Source organism: Sander vitreus, chromosome 5 (genome assembly GCF_031162955.1).
Source record: "Sander vitreus isolate 19-12246 chromosome 5, sanVit1, whole genome shotgun sequence".
NCBI classification, from domain to species: domain Eukaryota; kingdom Metazoa; phylum Chordata; class Actinopteri; order Perciformes; family Percidae; genus Sander; species Sander vitreus.
In genome coordinates this window covers 1,708,883-1,729,765 of record NC_135859.1, presented here as the reverse complement: position 1 = coordinate 1,729,765, position 20,883 = coordinate 1,708,883, and the positions used below count along the sequence as shown (strand labels likewise).

Here is a 20,883-nt window from a genome sequence, read left to right as displayed (position 1 = left end):
CTGGACTGCACGATATGAGGAAAATATGCAATACGCGATAACGTTGTTGAATATTACTTGTGATAAACAGATATTAAAGTGCACTCAGTTCTGCCTTTCTGCTGCTTTCAGTGTTCTGCTAAAATTAGAGATGCACAGATAGACCGGCAGGTCAGTCTGACATATGCCGATTTCATGCTGGTCAATGCTACAATTAACTGACAACATAAGTTATACGAGTTACAGTTCTCAAGGACGCACGCGCACACGGACACGGACACGGACGCGATAGCACAGTCTCTTTTTCCTTTCTCTCAACTTTTCCGCCGTGTGTCGCGCGTAACCGCTTGCGGTGATAAGCGCGTGTCCGCGCTATTCTCCCACATGTAGGAACCTCGTGAATTAACCTGCAACATGTCAGCTGTTTGGAGATTCTTCAGCGTGTGTGCAGAAGATAACAAGTTTGCAATATGCAACACCTGCAAGGAAAGAGTAGGGCGTGGAGGGACGACCCCAAAAACCAAAATCACATTTTTTTTTAGTTGGATATTTAATGTGAAAAGAAGGAAATGGTTCTAACTTTGCTCTTTAGATGTGTGTGAATTTCCCACACCAGGAGTCATTTATATAGTTCTATTTGATAGTGATCCATTATCTGTTCAAAAAATGTTCTATGTTCTGTGTTAAATGTTCTATTAAAGAAAAGATAGAAAATAAATATGTGTGTGTGCTGTAAAGAGGTTAGAAAAAATGAAATCGGAATCGGCTGGCCTAACTCAAAGAAAATCGGAATCGGCCTAGAAAGTTGTAATCGGTGCTTCTCTTCTTCAACTTACTTACACATTGAATTGAATATCAAAGGCAGCACTAAAAAAGAATGACAGTTACATTTTAAAGCGCCGTGTTCTGCTGATATTTTCTTTTCACTAGTAAGACCGGTGGGACCGGCCCGTTCTGGGAACGGCAAGGATTGCGGGTGGATTACGTGTATAGAGCAACAGCTTATACATTGTCCCATAATAGCAGCCTAAGATCTTGTATTTTATCTGCTTTTATATTTTTTAACTGTTTTCAACTGCTCTTTAATGTTTAATTTCTTATACTGCACTGTAACTTTTATTCTTGAATTTAATCGTTTTTATGTAAAGCACTTTGAAAATGTGCTATACAAATAATGCTGCCTTGCCTTTAACTAACACAAAAAATCTCGGAGTGTCTTTCGCGATATGTCTCGCCTTTCAAGGTGCGTTTATTGCGCCAGTTGATATCGCAATGTAATATAAAAACTATATATTTTTCAGCCCTAATATAGGCGTTTATATACATTCCTTTGCAAGTGAATTTGACTCTTAAGAGTGAGCTGGCAAAAATAAACCTAGGGTGTAAAGTGAGTAACACGGACAGAAGACCTGCGAGTGAGAAGCAGAACAGAGTCGGAACGGGACACGGCCGCTCCCAGTGGACATTAGGGGGTTGGGTTGTGATATTTCCTGTACTTTTGTATTTCACAAATCCAAATTTCAGCCAAGGGGAATGGTCACCAAAAACATTAGAATTCATTCTCAGGAACACAAATATCCACACCATGATCTCGAAAAAGTGTTGGACAGACAGTCCAACTACTGTCACAAAAACAATCAAAAACACATGGACAAATCCATCATAAAATGGATTAGGCACAAGGCAGATGTACCAGCTTGTCCACTGGCAGTGAGCCCAACAGAGTGCAACACACCTATAAGACACGTTGATAATTAAATAATAGATGTGGCTGCAGCCTGCAATCATTGTTTTAATGTTCATAACCGTAGCAGGTGTAGCTAGTGAAGCTATATTTATATCATACAGTCTGTGTTTCTTTTACGCATACGTCCAACTGAAAGCAACAGGCAAATCACGTCTTCAGGAGCAGTTACCACGCATTGTAGGAAATCTAGGAAACCATTAACTCAAGTAGGCGTGTGGGGCAAATTGAGAGAAAGTGAGTACACCAACAAAGTAGCAGACATTCATAGCTCTGAAATCACAGTTCTCAAAAAATACCAGTGTAAAAGATTCAAGGGTGGATTTGGATTAGATTAAAAGGAAAAAGCATTCAGCACTCTAACTTCTAACGCCTATGATGAGGATTGGGCATCGAGAACCCACTGGAATTGTGATTCCAGTGGAATCGTTTCTTTATTGGAATCGTTTGGAAGATTTGGTTTCCAATCTGATCATCGGTTCCAAATTAAACATGCACAAGTTGTGGTTTCCGTAGCGGCCAGGCGCTTGTTGTGTTGCAACCATTTCAACTCCACCCCTCAAAGAATCGGAATCGACAAGAACCGGAATCGAAAGGAAGAATCGGAATGGGAATCAGAATTGTTCAAATCCAAACGATGCCCAACCCTATCAATGAAATTAGCTTCTGCAATAAATAAAAAAAAATCATCTTCATGGGAGGAAGTGATGACACGCCAGGTGATGGTTATTACAGCGGACAGACAGATGAGAGAAAGGAAGCTAATTGGGAGGAGAATAGAGGTACGTACAATCCTGATGCTTTTCTAATGCAATTTCAAGCTTGTCCTTGGTCTTCTGCATAATTCGTAGCTGCTCAGCGTAGTCTAGTGTTGGGAAGTAGGGTTATGGGAATCAAAAGCACACACACACACACACACACACACACACACACACACACACACACACACACACACACACACACACACACACACACACACACACACAAGAAGGAACCAGCAGATGAAGGTGAAGAGAGGCAGGAGAGGAAGTGAATAAAAAGGAGAGGGAGAAAGCAAAAAGGAAAACATGATTGAGAAATAATGGAAGGTAAAACTATTAATGATTTTCTTATCTGAGAAAACCATAGTGGTTAAAAGGCTGCATGAGAATGTGCGACCTTTAACCTTTTCTAAAGGGTGCCAAGTCACAAAAGCCACCCAAAGGAAAGATGAGCTAAAATATACTGAGTAAAGGAGGAAAACGACCAGTGTTTTATTCAACATTTTGACTGTGCAATGTTTGTCTAGAGGATTCTTCTGTTCATTTAGAAGGCTGGTCCTGTGCTTGTCAATCTGTCTGGTATATATTATAAACTTTAGTGCCTGTATTTATTGTGGGTGTAACTGTGGTTTGCAGAGAAAAAAAGAGAAGCATACAAAGTAAAATTGCTGGTTTATTTTAAATTGGGACATAATTTGCCGTCAAAGTTGCCTTAAAAGGCAGTAGACTGTTAAGTGATCATTTATTACATAATTTGCAGGTAAAATAATACTCTGTCAAATATTTATTAACACTGCAATGACAGTTTTAGTTAATGCTTCAGCTTCACTCATACATAATTGGCCATTTGATATAATTCTGATATTCTATCTTCTTATAGTTAGGATCTATCGCTTACAGGTACAAGTTGCACTTTTTAAATTGAAATGTCTCTGATCCTGGGTGCTGATCTCTCCTGAGAGCTACAGGCTGAATCGCTCCAGCTGCTTAAACTTAGGCTGACATGTCCTACCTGATAGCTTAGCCTCCAGCTTCCGGATCTGATCATTCCTCCGGAGAAGCTGTGCGGGCAAGTCGTCCCTGGAGCTGCTGCCATCAGATGCCTGAAGACACACACACACACACACACACACACACACACCATTAGGTAGCACTTCATAGTCATCCTGTTCGTAGTGGGGTATTTAAAGCAAATATATATCTGAAGTTGCTGTTTCACAGTCAGAAATCATCAGGTCATTCTATTATTATCACACTCAATTTTTGGCGCACCCCAAAGACATTTTTAGCCAGCCCCAAATTGATAAGACTTGAGGATAAAAATAGCAATTAAAATCCTCTCGAAATGTGTTTAAAGATATACAGCGTAGTTTCTGTCTCCCCCATGAGGAATTCTAAGTAATGACAACAACACTGTCGGCACAGCCACATGATACAAGCCCTCTGTGATCGAGGCACGCAATATAAGTTACATGTTGGTCTCATTTGTAGTCATAATACAGCGAAATTATATTTGAACTATCGAAAAATTATTTAAGACCTAAAACACAATACTTGAGCGAATTTAAGACTTTTTAAGGCCTAAAATTTTGATTTAGAAATTTTTAGCCTTTTAAGACCGGAAACAGAAACCCTGTACTTAAAGAACGTGTTACATATGATATAAATACTTTACGATGTACATGAGGCTATTCATGGTGATTATTATATAGTAGTGGAGAAGGGGGTAGGATTAAATAAGCTTTTGTCCTTCCTATTCCTTTTCGGACATGTTAAATTAAAATTGAATATTTTTAAGTTTTTTTTATTATTTTAAAATGTTCGAAATAAAGCATTCATTCATTCGTTCAAATATCTCTGTATGATGTCATTGGTATTTGGCTAGTCAGCTGCAAGAATAATGAAAATACATGAAATTGATGCAGCAAGTGCCACCAGTCATGTGTTACTAAACTCAGCACACAGACCACTGAGTATTCATTGTACCAGAAACACAGTCAGATTCAGTTAGCAGCTACAAACGTACTGGGAGCTGAACAAACTCAAACGTGTTTCTCTCCTGCACAGGTCCTGGTGCACGTTAGAAGACATCCTTATTTCGGCACACAGAAAAAGAGTGTAGGCAGCGCTTTTTCATTAGTCATCGCAAGTTTCTAATGTATGATTTATGTGTGACTAACGCCTGAAATGTGTGAGCGCACGCACGCATGTACGTGTTCATTTTAGGGGTGTGAATCTTCACTGGCCTCACGATTCAATTCAATTTGATCCTGTCAGCGATTCCAATCGAGTCAATATCACGATGCATCACCTCCTCAATATTATGATATATTGCAACACGTGGTTTTCCATCGACAAATTCTAAGCAGTCAGATATATCTGAAGTCCCCTTTTATTGTATCTGCTTTTAAAAAAAGACTTTCTGAATGTAGGAGAGTCTGAACGCAGCAGACAACAGACTAAAGGCAGAAACGAAAAAAGCAGCAGTCGGAAAATCACCAAGCATCATCAGTTAATAATAATGGTTTTTCAAGGCTGACACCAATTATTAGTATCTAATAAAAACAATATTTGGAACTGATACAGTGAAAATGAAAATGTTTAAGTAATAATTAATAAATGAGAAACTTTCAACATAACACACAGTAACAGAGAGTCAGATAGTGTTGTGGGGGGGACATTAAGTCAGACTCAGTGGTGAGTAAACTGAAGCAGAGGGACAGACACAGAGCTGTAGCCGAGCCAAAGTACAACACTTCAATTCATTAACTTTATCAGTTATCAGGCAAATAAAACGCTGATGCAGATCATCTACAAACTGCCAGAAACCCCTAAAAAAAACCAGGACCGATAATTGGTTTATTCCTAATATCAGTAGTCTATAATCGATTATGGTCTGTCGTCTAGGTCTGCATCACGATGCAGTGATTCATTTCAACTAGAGATGGTCCGAAACCATTTTTTGCTTCCCGATACCGAGTACTGATCCAATACCAGTGTGTCATATATTTTATTATGTTTTAACAGCTGTATACTACTATCCCTGTATGGATGTGATATTATTTCTATCTTTGTTGTCGGTCTGGTTCAGGTTAAACTCTTTGTGAAACATAAACAAACACAAACAATGAACGCCCCAGAACGTTCTTTTATTCTGCAGTTTGACAGTCAGTTATAACGGAAAAAGAACATAAATAAACTACTTTAGCGTAGATTTTCTTTAGGGCTTTATTACGTGTACCCAAAGCAAAGAAATGTGGCCTGTGTCACATGTTAGCTGGCAGTATTGCTACTCAGCGACTTCATTAAATAATTCAGCCAAGTGCAACTGAGACGGCGCTACAGCGTCGGGAGTTTTAGCCCAGATATAGATTTCCTTTACGAGCTAGGACTTAAAAACCATATGGGAAAAGATCGACAAAACCCCTAATAATATCACTATGTGCACTGCATAACCCACTTAAAACCGAAAAATACAAAAAAGAAGAAAAACTCAGGAATAAAACACGGATAGAGTCAGCTGTGATGGTGTTCTGTTGTAAATTGAGAAGTAATCAACAGAGCTTCATGTTGGACTGGTTGGTCATAAGAGCGAGTAACACAGTATGCTGCCTCCATGCTGGCAACACAATACAATGTCAGTCACACCCAAGACCTGTTACCTAGACTGCCTGACTGGTGACTATTATTCTAAAGCCAGCCAGAGTTCCTATCATTGCACTAACGTTAAATTCCTGGATTATTCTGTGGCTTTCCACACTTAATTCAGAGTGTAAAACATATAATGTGGAAAAAATTATATGACAAAACAATCCATCATGGATCAGTATTGTTTTGAAATCTATTTTCTATCAAGGCTAAAAAAAACAAGTGGAATGCAATCAATATGTGAACAAAGTTTACAAATAAAATGGACTACTTTCCCCATTCCCTGACCTGTTCAATAAATACTGTGACTTTTATGACTTTACACAAGTACTAAAAGAATTGCTCTCATCATACAGCTATATATTGTCCTGTGAACATCATCAAGAGGAAAGATGTGATACTGACGACATCTATATATTTGGCAGTAATGTTGCATATTGGCGAGCCACAGAGGGGATTACTGATGCAGCTGGACTAGAGGTCGACCTGTAGCAGATTTTTAAAGGCTGAAATACAGTAATAACAATAGTTTGGAGCAGGAAAAAGCAGACAGCTGATTATTCTACAAGTTTAACACTACACTCGATAAGTGGTGCGACACAAAGATATTCTGCTGAAAGATTAATAATTACAGTTTGATTTGTCTTTACGATAGCCAAGAAACTCCTCCAGCAAACAAAGCCGTTTAGATTCTTCTCGAGTCAGGAACAAGTCTAACCACTACTTACTTATTTGTAGATTAAAGGGCAATTAGGCCCATTTTCAAAATTCATACTATTCCAATGGTCTAAGACAGTCTCGCATGTCTGGACCTTCCTCCACGGCACTGCGGAGGAGGGTCTGGCTAGTCCACACAGCATCCCGGGATGGGAGAAAAACATGCTCAGGTTTATTGGCGTTTGTTTAAACCAATCACAATCACAGTCTTGGGTGGTGCTAGGCGCTGGACAGGGGCCCCGGGCCGCTGCTAAATAGTCTCAGGAAGGAGCTTGTTTTGGTGGAACATGTGTACGTTCAAAAGTAGTTTTAGTCGTGCAACAGAAAACTCAGATTGGACAGATAGTCTAGCTAGCTGTCTGGATTTACCCTGCAGAGATCTGAGGAGCAGTTAACCATAGTCCTCACAAATCCACCAGAGGTTAGAACGCCAACACAGAGAAAGAGGAAGGTTAGGGACATGCGGCCTAAAAGAGGGCCATCCGGCTGAATTTCCAGCGGCACCTGAGCAATTCTGGAAGTGGAACGTCGTGGACTAGACTAGAGACTGTCTAAGAACAACTCTCTGAAGAACAAGTCTGTGAAGGTTCTTAGTCATCCAGGTCATGGTAGTTTTCTGTGATAAACAAAGGCAACTGGACTTGCTAGTAATTCTTGAAGACACCACCTTGACTGGATGTGCCAACGACTCCCATGTGACTCAATGACCCTCAGGTGAGACAACCCACCAGGTGTTAAATATCTGGAACTCCCCTTTAGTCAGTCAGAACTAGAGCTGGAACAATTCCAAATTTAGGTGCACAATTAATTGTCTCAGAAATAATTGCAATTAACAATATAATTGTCTCTTTCAGTCAAATTTAAAAATATGTATTTATGTATTACTTATTTAAACAAATTAAAGTTTTGAATGAAGTTCAGGATAAATCTTTTGGTTATATCACTGTTATGTGACCCAGATAATGTAATAACACAAATACACAGTCTATGAAGTAAACAACGCCTCTTTATTATCATAAAACATATTTTCTAACTGTATCCCCTTGTCGTTTGTTGTTGTTATGAACGTGTACAGGGTCAAGTGCCAGCAACTTGAAATTATAATAAAAATATATAGTCCAACCAATTACAATTTGGCACATCTAAACAAAATCAACAATTACAATCAACCGTCATTCTCAAAGAGAATAAAGAAAACTAAATCAGTCTCCCATGTATTGTCTTTAGAGCAGCTCCACACATTATACCTGTTGACATAACAAGTTTGAGACTTACTTCCCTGGTTTCTGGCTTTCAGAGGGAATTGCACATATTCACATATAATATTGATTGAACTTTCCTAGGCCATGGATATAAATTGGAATTCTCAATTTAGGTGGTGTTCCCCTTCGACATTTGACAGTTAATTACTCAACTACTTTCAAATAAACTGACCTACAAATATAGATTTTAGTGATAAGGTTTTCCTGTTTTATTAATCCCTAAAAGCTGTCCCTATTTCCAACTGTGGGTTGGACCACAAAGGTGTAACATGTGTTAGGTTAAAACAAAACCAATGCAATAAAACATCTAAACAATGGTTGGTTATGCACCAAAGATAAAGCAAACCATCTGAAAAACAACATGCACACATTTTGAAGCAGTAGGCTAGTGACTGGTGATAATTTCACAAAGTACTTACAAAGTCATCCCCAGAGTCTGCCCCCACGGAGGTGATGGATTCCTTGCTGATGGTGCGCGGTATACGAACACCACTCCGAGGTGCTGTGGCCGCTTCCTCTGCAATCTTCTTTTTCAACTTGGCAAACATGTTTGCCCTTTAAGTGTCTCGTTTTGAGTGCAATTTACAGTTTCTAGAGAGGGACTTCACAAGATGCATGGAGTTTATGGCTCCTTATTTTGATGGCCGAAACAGTGCCGCGTCCTTATGCAGTACCACTCAAAACAAGCTTGTACTGGTAATTCCATTCTGCTACAGCTAGAAAAAGAAAAAAAAGACAGTTATCCAAATGCCAAGACTGACAACAGTGGCTACTTGTCTGCAACAGTCACATGTCACATTGTTGAAATGAGCCTAACAACAAGATCAAGATCTTTTTGGCTTCCATTATTATCATCAAATATTGTTTGTTCTTTTTTGGCATATTAATGACAGACAAATGGTAGAACATTTTGGTTGTGGTTGTATGTCTACTCTAAAGGCCACATCTAGCAAATAACCTAGTATTTTACTGAAGGATCAATTTCACTTCACTGTAAAAACAGTCAGTGTTTGTCAAACTGATGTGTGATATACTGTGGATTGGGAAATCAAAAAGTTTCTAACAGTTGTCCAATATTTTGCAGATATTTGTGTTACTAGATGACAAGCTTCTGAGTGCTTCATTTATAATACAAACTGCACCAAACCTCTTGAGTTACATATGCCTTTCACAGGGCTTAGGAAATCTAATTCTGGAGTAAGTATGCAGTTCATCAAAAATGATTGCATTGGAAAGTAAAACCAGATTTTGAGTTTGTAACTAAATCCATTTCCGTGTGAGATAGTGTATCCTAACTAAAGTTAACTCAATCTTCTAGCCAATGTGTGGATAAGTTAACGTTAGGTCACATATTGCTGCAAAGTAAAAGCTCAGTCTGTTGTGTCTCATCAGTGTTAATCACATTAGGAAATGTACAGAACACTGTCAGACTACGTTTTGACAGAAAGCTAGGTAGCCAGCTAGCTCTTCTGGCCATAACAATGAGTGTTGACGTTAGCATCACCGGGCGATGTTAGCTGTCGTTAGCTTACTCGTTCATTGAAGTCTCTTACCATATTAACTTCGATAACGTATCAGTCCGTGGCGTTTTCAAATGTTCAATGACTGTACGTTCGTCTTTTCCCTGTATACGTTACACTCAGAGAATAGCTACTGTTGTGTCAATAGATATGTACTCGTTGGTACTGTCTCCTCTGTCTGACAAGCTAGCTGCTGCTAGTTGGTGAGCTACACCAGGATCTTTGGCTACACGTAATCACCCAACACAGATGACTGGAGACGTCACGGCAGCGCCTCTGTTCATTGGCTAGCAGAACTAAAAGGTATGGGAATGTGGCTGGCAACGTGCGCCGCCTACAGACACAGACAGTAATAGCAGTTTCAGACATGCAGATAGACCATTGGCTACATCTTTTTTTTTTAGCTGATTATATTGGTTTCTGTTTATTAGTATATGTTAAACAACAATTATAAATTTCCCTGAGAAATTATCCATGCTGCAATGGCTTGGACAAATGAAATCGCTGCCTATCCATGCCCAAAGTAATTGTATTTATAGTGTCCTTATAAACCTGATAATAAGTAACTCTGGACAGTATGGCAGACTCCATTTTATTTAGTTTATGCAAAACTCTTTCCAGTGAACTGAAAGGTGTAACCGTTTTTGTATTAATAGTTTCCATTTATCTCGATGTTAGCTCTTGATGTCATATGTGATGTACTGTATTGTAAAAAGCATAATAAGCTGCAGCTTCAGCCTACACCTGTTTTGGACTACAGAAATCATTATGTTGTACAATTGTGTTGTATTGTTAACTGTGTTAATTGAGTAATTGCTTTTTTTATATGTACAGTTTATTGTCTTATTGTCTCTATTATTGATTGATATATCACATAAACAACCTTCTGGTCAGCCAAAATACCCCCGTGGCTAAGTGCCACTCTAATGTGACCTAACAGCAAAATGAACCCAAACATACCCTTAGAAGCCCCAGAGAGACCTCTGCCTCCTAGGGCATTTAAAACCACTTTAAAATGAGACAAGTTAGCTGTACTCTATTTTAGTCTGTGTCTAATTGTACATGTTAAATGCTGATATTAATTTCCTTCTAAACAATAAGTATCCTGACAGTCAAATCATCACCTTTAGCAGAATTGAAATATAACCTACTCAGAGTACAGTGACATGATCTGAATACCATACCATCTGCAATACCATAAAATACAGTTGTTTATTTGCCATGAACAGGCTGCTGTTTAAACATTATGTTATTTACTACCCAATGATTTAAGTTATTGATTATGATGAAGCATGGTGTTGTGTCCCGTAACCCAGGTAATGATGTTTAACTTTTTACAATTTCTGGATTTCTTTATTTAAAAACTGTATGGTAAGACACAGCAAAGGGATAATTACAATAACTGATTCCAAATGTGGCAATCAGATAATCTTTAAAGTTCTCATATTATGCTCATTTTAGGTTCATAATTGTATTAGAGGTTATATCAGAATAGGTTTACATGGTTACATGGACAGTACCTAGGTAAGGACTACTAGCCAGTCAGAAGCAGAGTATGAGGGCGTGCCCTGACAGTACCTAGGTAAGGACTACTAGCCAGTCAGAAGCAGAGTATGAGGGCGTGCCCTGACAGTAGCTAGGTAAGGACTACTAGCCAGTCAGAAGCAGAGTATGAGGGCGTGCCCTGACAGTACCTAGGTAAGGACTACTAGCCAGTCAGAAGCAGAGTATGAGGGCGTGCCCTGACAGTAGCTAGGTAAGGACTACTAGCCAGTCAGAAGCAGAGTATGAGGGCCCTGACAGTAGCTAGGTAAGGACTACTAGCCAGTCAGAAGCAGAGTATGAGGGTGTGCCCTGACAGTACCTAGGTAAGGACTACTAGCCAGTCAGAAGCAGAGTATGAGGGCGTGCCCTGACAGTAGCTAGGTAAGGACTACTAGCCAGTCAGAAGCAGAGTATGAGGGCGTGCCCTGACAGTACCTAGGTAAGGACTACTAGCCAGTCAGAAGCAGAGTATGAGGGCGTGCCCTGACAGTACCTAGGTAAGGACTACTAGCCAGTCAGAAGCAGAGTATGAGGGTGTGCCATGCTAGCAGCTAGGCGAGCATTATAACGTGTGTTCCAAAGTGACCACGTTTGTCTCTGAAGTAAAGGCTGGACTACAACAGAGCTGTTTGGAGCAGTTTGTGAACAGTGTTTTCTGTTGGAGATGGTAAGTCCCTTTGGGCTGGACTTTGGGCTTTTTCACTTTGTAAACCTATAACGTGCACAAAAAATATATATAACACAATAAAGGAAAGGGAACAAGCCAAAAAGCTGAATATGAGCACTTTAAAAGGTACCACAGGCTTAATACAGAAATCTCTAACAAATGGATATAGTACATTTTTTACACATCAACTCAACAAAGGTTTACATGTTTATTTATAAGATCACATGATAACAATAAATCTATAACTCCATTGAAATGTGTCAGAATAGATGTGTTTGTGTGCAGTGCTTTATTATCTAACATCCAGCTCTAATGCATTACCATAACAAAATGAAATCAAGCATTGTATATAACACTGCACCTGCAATTTGCTCAGCAGAATGAATTTCTATGGTAAAGTAAAATCAAGATTTATAAATATGAACATCTTACAAGGGTCAGTTGACTTTTGTCACTTTAATCCTTCCTCTATAACATTTCAACAGCACATCAATTCTGCTAGGGCCAACTTCTGCTTCTGCATTATCTCAGTGTGATTTAAGCTGCAGAATAATGGCATTAAATGCCAGAGTGGGAATAACAATTGACAGTTGGCACTAAGAAATGCACTGTAAATACTCAAAATGTACAATACAAAATGTATATGGGTTCACAAGTGCTGATGCCACTGTCCCAGCCGGCATGTGTGCACTGAACAAATGGCTGTGCTGTTTTGTTTTTTTATGTGCTTACAGGAAATAGGGTGTTGTTGTTCGTGGTGGAATGACTCTTTCAGAGTCAGGCACTGCTCGGAAGAGCTTTGGCTCTCTTGTGTTAGCGTCTTTGAAGACCATAATGGAGGCGATGTTGCCGCAGCGATAGCAGTAGTTAGGAGCCGACCACACTGTGACCAGCTTCTCGTCAAACATGAACTTGTAGCCTTCGTGGACAAGTTGATGTGCCCTGCAGATCAGCTTCAGGTTGTTGATGTGGACAAACTGCAGTTTTTTTGGAAGACACAGAGAGACAAAAGACGGGCAGAAAGAGAAAAATATGTAAAAAAAACTGAAAATCACAACCAATGTGAATACAAATTAGGGCTGCACGATATGAGGAAAATATGACATATGCGATAATTTTGTTGAATATGGCTATAACTATATTACTTGCGATAAATAAACAGATATTAAAGTGTTCTTAGTTCTGCTGCTGAATGTAAAACAAATGAAAGGAAATCATTTCCAACATTCTTTTATTGAACAAATTGAACATTGAGTTGAATATCAAAGTCAGCACCAGAAAAGAATGACAGTTACATTATAAAGTGCAGTTTTCTGCTATTTTCTTTCAACTAACACAAAAAAACTCTGAGTGTCTTTTGCGATATGTCGCAGCCTTTCACGATGTGTTTATTGCGCCAGGTGAGATTGCGATAACGATATAAAAGCGATATATTGTGCAGCCCCAATACACATCGCCTCTTTTCTTTGGTGACCCCATAGAGCAGTGAGCGACAATTGTCTGTATTTTGAGAACTTTAATACCCAGAGATACACCAGTAAACAAATGCTGTGTTCATGTCACATTAATTGGATTTGTCATATTAATTAAGAGGAATTGTATTAATGAATTTAAAATTAACAACAAAATACAGCAATTATTACTCATTTAGCAGTAGCTATTATTACACTGGACTGCCAACACCACTTTATCTGCCGCCATGTTTGCTACCAGATGGGAGAAGTCCTCTATGACTGTAAGACCAAGGCTCGACACTTTCTGTTATGTATGGAGTCTAGGAAAAAATTCTTACATTTCACTAAAATTACAATAAAATACAATAGTCTTTATTGTCTTTTTCCAATGGAATTGGATGAAGTCCTTTCAGCGGAAAACCTCAGCAAAAGTGCAAAACAGGTAAACAAATAAATATAAAAGAGCCTCTAAAAGTCACAATAACAATGATGAAGGAAAACGGTTTCATTTAAGTGTGAAAGTGTTTATTTGCATATACTGTAGGAGGTATGCTTTCCGGATGCTCGCTTACCCCCTTGGCCATCACTAGTACTCATGTAACTCTGTAAAAGGAAAAGCAACCTACCTCATTTGTGACCTTTGCACCAAAGAGCCAGCCAGCTCCTCTGGGGCTGATGGCCCAAGTGTCCACGTCTTCAGGGTCTGACCACACCAGGTCACAGAACGCTCCTTTGTGGGGGATCTCCTGGTTCCGCTCAATGGTTCGAATCTGATCTAGAGTTTTTATGTCTGGGGAGAGGCCTCCGTGGACACACAGGATCTGCTCGTCCATCAGCTGTTCAAAAACCAAACACAAAATAGAAGAGTTAGGGCATCATACATATAATATTAATGAGTCTGACAGTTGGCCAGTGATTACAGACCACACAAGCCTAATGTAGGAGATCGGTTCAGATCACTGTTGTGCTACTGTTTGTAAGACAGAAGACATGGTAACCTGACAATGGCTGTAACATAACAGCAACTATGGGTTGGGTATGGACAGATATATAATTTATATCCACGACGTTCCACTTCCGGGATTGCTCCATTGCCAACGGAAACTCAGACGGATGTCACTCATTTAGGCCGGATATCCGTTACCTTTGTGTGTTGGTGTGTTTCTTTGTGTTGGCGTTCCTAACCTCTGGTGGATTTGTGAGGACTATGGTTAACTGCTCCTCAGATCTCTGCAGGGTAAATCCAGACAGCTAGCTAGACTATCTGTCCAATCGGAGTTTTCTGTTGCACGACTAAAACTACTTTTGAACGTACACATGTTCCACCAAAACAAGTTCCTTCCTTGTTCTCTGCTAACAAGGCATTTCTCCTTATGGCGCTTAGCACCGCCCAAGATGATTGTGATTGGTTTAAAGAAATGCCAATAAACCAGAGCACTTTTTTCTCCCATCCCGGGATGCTGTGTGGACTAGCCAGACCCTCCTCCACAGCGCTGTGGAGTTATTGTTAAACCCATAGCTGATAGATTACCAACAAACAAATAAATAATAATTTGAGAAACTGTGATCAGTGGTTACATATTTTAGCTGAAAATGAAGTTAGCTTATAATGTGAAAAAAGTCAATTTCATATGTGGTTGATGATAACAGGTAGATATAGTTGAAAATTGGCCAGCTGGCTCTGACACATTTCCAGAAATGTTGATTATTGTGCGTTAATAAATAAAGAAATGAAATCATTCATCATCACAAAATTTTGAGTGTATATAAAATATTCTCTCTCTCTCTCTCTCTCTCTCTCTCTCTACAGTGAACAGCATTTCCTCGTTGCTGCCATTCACTCATTTTTATTTTCTTGTATTTCTTGTCTTTTTCATAAAGCTCTGAACGTCTGATCCAAACAGCTGATCTGTGGTGTAATACATTTGCCTAATCCCAAAGTGAGCCCTGAGGACTAAGGACTAAAGAGACTCACAGACTTAATTGATCTCAGGTGCTAAGTGAGTGAGTGTGTGAGGCCACATGGGCTCAGATAGGTACAAATGGGATTGGGACAGCACTTCATGAGATCACATGTTACCTTGGCGACGTTTAATAACAAAGATGTTGCTGACACTTGCCGGTTTGGGAATTTTTATTTTAAGTTTGTTGCTTTCCACACGGCCGAGGCCCAGGAGACGGCTGCCTGATTCCAAATGTTTTCAAACTCTTGTTTTACAAACTGGACAACAGGCTGGTCTGTGGTCATGGGTGTGCTGTTGTCTTTGTAATTTCCGGATTTCCCTATGGTCTCGCTTTGAACTGTGGGTAATTCCCTTTGGTGAAGTCTGCATCGATGCAGACTCACGGAAAGGGCTCGGTAAGTGTGTACTCAAACCCTCACGCCCTTTAAAATTCGACATTGGGACAACTCTAAGTCCTTACGAATTTCGCGAGAACGCGCACGGAAGTCCATGAGTCTGTGAGTCCGGACTTTGGGATTGGGCCAATGAGTGCCACGGTTGCACTTCTGTGTGGGAAGACGGAAGTTCTACGGTGAGCAAATGTAGTGCCAAAGGAAAGGGCTGTCTGACAGCAAAATATTCCAAATATAGAGTAAACTTAAACTGATATAGATGTTTTTAGGTGTCTAAAATGTGTTTAGCTGCTGCCCCCATCCACAGCAGGACGTTGCTTAACTTCCGTGTCGGTACTCCTGCCTGTTTCTCCAAACTGGGGGTGTGCCGACTGCCGTCTACTGTAGCTGACACACTGACTATGGAGAAGTGGCTCAGACAACCACACTTCAAAGTAAACAAACTATTCCTTTAAAAAGTGAACCCAAGTCATGTCCATCCTGTCCTTTAGCGATGCATGACAGATTTATCTACACTAACAGTGCCACAAATGAGTGCTTTCATACAAAACTTAATCTAAAAACGATATCAGTCTCTGTTAAAACAGTAATGTGGAAATGATGGCCAAGCAGCAGGTAGAGACTGTTCATTTCTTTCACCTGACACAGCTCAGACAGGGGCATCGCATTATGTGATGCAGCTTTTAAGACCAGGGAAAGAAATATAATCTGTATCATAACATCACAATAACCAAAAGCTGCTGCTCGTCTGTAGTTTAGCTGCTCTTTACTGAGAAATAACTAAACAGGAGCCTCATTCAAGGCTTTCAAAGCATGAGGGACTGTCATTTATCATCCATCTTTTTTGTTGTTGGAATAACAACTAAAAAACACAAAGCCCAATTCCACTTCAATACTTACAGCCGCAACTGTTAACATATCGAACACTTTGGTGCAATAACGCCAGGCATTTGCATTCCCATACTTGGTCTGGCACTCATCTGTAAAACATAAAAATCCTCATTTGTTTCAAACAAAAAAGGTGGGATTATTGTCCAGAAAGTGAGATTAGTGAGAAGTTTGCTGGCCAGAAAACATCATCCATAAATCAAACCTCACCGTAAAAGCCATAAACTTGGGTGATCTGTCTGCTCTCGTGATTTCCACGTAGAAGTGTGATGCGGTCGGGCCATTTGGCTTTCAGCACCAGCAGGTAGGTGAACGTCTCCAAACTGTAATATCCTCGGTCAACAAAGTCACCCTGCAGATGACAGAGTTTATTAACACCACACACAAAGAAGAATGCATTAAGACAGATGATTCTCAAGTTTAAACTAGAGATGGTCCGATACCATTTTTGCTTCCCGATACCGATTCTGATACCGAGTACTGATCCGATACCAGTGTGTCATATATTTTATTATGTTTTAACAGCTGTATACTACTATCCCTGTATGGATGAGATATGATTTCTATCTTTGTTGTCGGTCTGGCTCAGGTTAAACTCTTTGTGAAACATGAACGCCACAGAACGTTCTTTTATTCTCCAGTTTGACAGTCAGTTATAACGGAAAAAGAACATAAATAAACTACTTTAACGTAGATTTTCTTTAGGTCTTTATTACGTGGTATCTGATCGGTGCATAAACTGCAGTACTTCCCGATACCAGCATTTTAGGCAGTATCGGAGCCGATACCGATACTGGTATCGGAACATCTCTAGTTTAAACTAAATACATGTTTGTATACTGTTTCAATACTGTACAAACCATAAAGATGTAATTTGTGTCCGGAACCTGGCCGCCAGTTCGGAAGAGTTCACAAAGATCATAAAACTAAGGCACAAACAGATACAAATTTAGTGGAGGCATTAGTTCAGTTTAATTTTCAGTTTTACTTTATTAGTCATATGAAGTTCAACACAGGGTCAACATTACATTTCATCTAGACTAGGGCTGCACGATATGAGGAAAATATGCTACATGCGATATGCAATAATGTTGTTTAATATCACGATAACAATATTGCTTGGGATAAATAAACAGCTAATACTATTTACTCTGTTCTGCATTTCTGCTGCTTTCAGTATTCTGCTAAAATACAACACATTGCTTTTGGAATTTAAAGCAAATGAAAGAAAATCATTCCAACATTCTTTTATTGAACAAATTGAACATAAAAAATAAAAATAAAAACGATGTATTTGTGCAGCCCTAATGTGTACAACAGATTAATATTAAAAACACATGTAGAGCTGTAGACATGTAGACACGCTATATCAACTGCAGGCTATGCAGCAATATTCTGATAAACAAAAGGTTTGCTGTTTCTGCTTTGAATCCCTGGCTTTTACCTGTCCATGTATGTCACCACATACTGTCACAGGAGTGGAAACAGGCTGAACGTTGGACTCCTCCAGCAGAAGGTCACACACATAGTCACATAACCTCTGTATAGATGACAACATAACAGGAATGAGCCATAAGGGTTCATTCATCATTCAGCGCTGGTATTCAATGCTTTTAAATGTGACAACTTTCATGACATGTATGTAACGTTTTCCCCCAAAATCTTCTTCTTGTCAGGGAAAAGCCTCTGAAACATTGTTTACTTTGTTATCCTGTGACACAAGACTAATACGATTATTTTAAGGTAACAGCTCTATTATTGGGTATTATTTTAACAATTGTATCACGTGAAGAACTTTGTGACTGTCAGTGAAAGGTGCTATATCAAATAAATGTATTATTATTATCCAGTGTTCCCTGGCTCAGAATGGGCCTTTTGCAGGAGGGCGCACGTAGTGCTGGGCGGTATACCGGTTTACACCGTATACCGGTATTAATTTCCCGCATGATATGAATTTTTCATATACCGTAATACTGGTGCATTGCCGCAGAGAGTGCTACGGCCAAAGTAAACTGCGGGTGAATTGAGAACAGGAGCCCTGTTACTGCGTACCCTTCTCACTCATGGCAGGAACTTTATAACACAACAATTAATAACCCACAACTAACTATCTTTAACAGGATAACACACAACAATTTGTGACTTAAACAATTTCTAACACTAATAATTTTGTTTGCCGTGCTAACGTTAAAGACATGTCACTTCATGTGTTGCCTCACTGAAATACGTCCGCCAACCTGCTAACATTATTTAAACACCGAAGCAGGCTGACAGCTGAGCTACGTTCAGTCGCCCACTTTTCTACAACAACCTAACTTGCCTGTGGCCAAGGTAGCGTTTATACAACTATCTTACAACTATTTTGTTTTGAAAGGGAAACAATGTGTGTATTCATTCGATTTAAGTTTATTTTACTACTTTGCACAATAAAACTAGTTTAGATTCTGTAAATGTTTCATGCATTCTCCTTCATATAACGTTATTGTATCATGTTATGGAGCCAGGCAAACCCTAATCAAAGCTTTTAGTAAACATGATGACATTAAAATGTGTTTGTGACATTCTATGTACTCCTGACAGTAGAATACGCCATTATAAACCTATATAAAGGCCCAGTCAAGCAAAAGAAAGAAAATACCGTGATATACCGTGAAATTGCCAGAATCTTAAAAAATACCGTGATACAAATTTTTGGTCATACCGCCCGCACTAGGTGCCAAAAAATCTTCTATGCAGGAAAAAGCCTGTTATTATTATTATTATTATTATTATTATTATTATGACAGGTAAACCTGTTCAATGACAATGAAATTCAAAGATGCAATAACAAGTATTGTTGGCATTGACTGCTTTTTCAGATGGTTTACTGGTACGGAATGACTCTGACCAGCCATTTAGTAACAGTGACGGAGCTCCATATGAATTCATATTTGACTACTCAAAAAATGAGTCAGTGTGAGGGTGTACACACATTGGGTGTTCAGTTTAGGAATCATTGCCCTTGTATACATAACCCTCCAATTTTAGGAAACCAACAGCAATTGGACCGATTAAAAAAAGCTCTTTAACGTCATCATAACTCTGACTGACTCTGGTCAGCAGGTTTACACTGACTCTCACTGACAGCCTAGAAACTTCAAACTGGCTGACCTGTGGGTGCACCACCTGCATCTACCTGTGTAACTATGTCATTATAATCCAGCTACTTACAGTAAATATTTACTGTAATATTGGCTGTTTTGTTATAATATTGCCTACTATTAAATGCTGTCTCTTGGACAAAGAAAACGCAATGCCCAAGTGTATTTAAATCCTGGCCTAATAAGATAACGGTTCAATGCTGACTAACAAGAATTCACATCTTAATTTAGGAGTTTTCAGCAATAATTGGATGTATCGGCGTAAAGGAGAAGTACATTATTCCCCAAACTTTCCGAGCTAAAGTTACTTCTTTTACGGTGCAATGTGAGATCAGGAATTGAATACGACTTTATTAATTGACACTAACGTTACTGTCCTTGAAATATATGGAATGTGTCATAAGTCTATGACCCTGCGGTCTACCAGGTAGTATGTCTCAGTCTTTCAATAAATGACAGAACGCCTGTCTGGGATAAGTTAGTGTTAAATGCACGGATACATTTTCAGTCCAGACTGGTGATAAACAACCCGCTGTCATTCCACCATCATGACAGTCAGCATCATTAGGCCACTATATGGATATCTGGTCATTTCATGGCAAAACGTACGAGCAGGTCACTCTTATTCCTGCTTTGATAACATTGTATAGGATATAGTTGGACTTGTATTTAGCTAAGCTGAACAATTTCTTTTAACGGGTTTGACTTCCTGGCCAACAGATGAAGTCAGCAGGCTAACGTTACGAGCTAGCTAACGTTAGCCAACAGTTAATTACGCTGTTACAACATACCATAAAAGGCTCGCGTGTCTTAACGTCAATCAAAAACATGTATATGAAGTCACATTTACCTTGAGGTCATTTTCTGGGAGGTATTTACACTGTTTTGCAATCTCTGCGTATTTATCCAGATCTAGAGGCGCCATAGTGCTCAGCTAGTCTTCATGCGCAACTTCCAACTTCCTGCAACAATTGAGCGAGTTCCCTACCTGTTATTTAGCCTCTACTGCCTCCTAGCGTCTCTATTAACCACTGACTTTTTAGAGTAACATACAGTCTAAACCAGTGTTTCTCAAATGGGGGTACGCGTACCCCTAGTGGGACTTTGGAGCACTGCAGGGGGTACGTGAGATTTTTATTTAAAAAATATCAGTCATGCATATTTCCCTGAACAATTATACTATAATAGTAAATTAATTTAGT

The 20,883-nt window shown here is 39.3% G+C and overlaps 2 protein-coding genes across 4 annotated transcripts in view; both read right to left on the bottom strand.

The window, feature by feature from the left end:
* golga1 (golgin A1) overlaps positions 1 to 9,868 on the bottom strand; it is a 34,153-nt gene extending 24,285 nt beyond the window's left edge. For 2 of the 3 annotated variants that reach the window (XM_078250004.1, XM_078250006.1), the window contains exons 1-4: positions 9,665 to 9,868; positions 8,531 to 8,827; positions 3,497 to 3,587; positions 2,514 to 2,588 (exon numbers count right to left, since the gene is read on the bottom strand). In XM_078250004.1, coding sequence (XP_078106130.1) covers positions 2,514 to 2,588; positions 3,497 to 3,587; positions 8,531 to 8,659 — 295 coding nt within the window. In that variant the 5' untranslated portion in view covers positions 8,660 to 8,827; positions 9,665 to 9,868. The remainder of the gene's footprint in view (positions 1 to 2,513; positions 2,589 to 3,496; positions 3,588 to 8,530; positions 8,828 to 9,664) is intronic. The other variant, XM_078250005.1, reaches the window with a different exon arrangement.
* A 2,169-nt stretch (positions 9,869 to 12,037) lies between these two features.
* On the bottom strand, positions 12,038 to 20,656 carry LOC144517828 (serine/threonine-protein phosphatase 6 catalytic subunit). The gene is made up of 7 exons (XM_078250003.1): positions 20,532 to 20,656; positions 17,986 to 18,081; positions 17,402 to 17,467; positions 16,752 to 16,893; positions 16,554 to 16,633; positions 13,924 to 14,133; positions 12,038 to 12,820 (listed from the first exon to the last, which is right to left on the bottom strand). Exons 1-7 carry the CDS (start codon positions 20,604 to 20,606, stop codon positions 12,572 to 12,574), a joined length of 918 nt encoding a protein of 305 aa, XP_078106129.1. The 5' UTR covers positions 20,607 to 20,656; the 3' UTR covers positions 12,038 to 12,571.
* Between the last annotated feature and the right edge of the window lie 227 nt (positions 20,657 to 20,883).

Coding starts and splice junctions, on each gene's coding strand:
- LOC144517828 (XM_078250003.1), bottom strand. CDS start 20,606: ATGGCGCCTCTAGATCTGGATAAATACGCAGAGATTGCAAAACAGTGT. Junction 17,468..17,985: donor GTGGTGACATACATGGACAG/GTAAAAGCCAGG, acceptor TTTGTGCCTTAG/TTTTATGATCTTTGTGAACT. Junction 14,134..16,553: donor ATATGTTAACAGTTGCGGCT/GTAAGTATTGAA, acceptor GTTTTTGAACAG/CTGATGGACGAGCAGATCCT.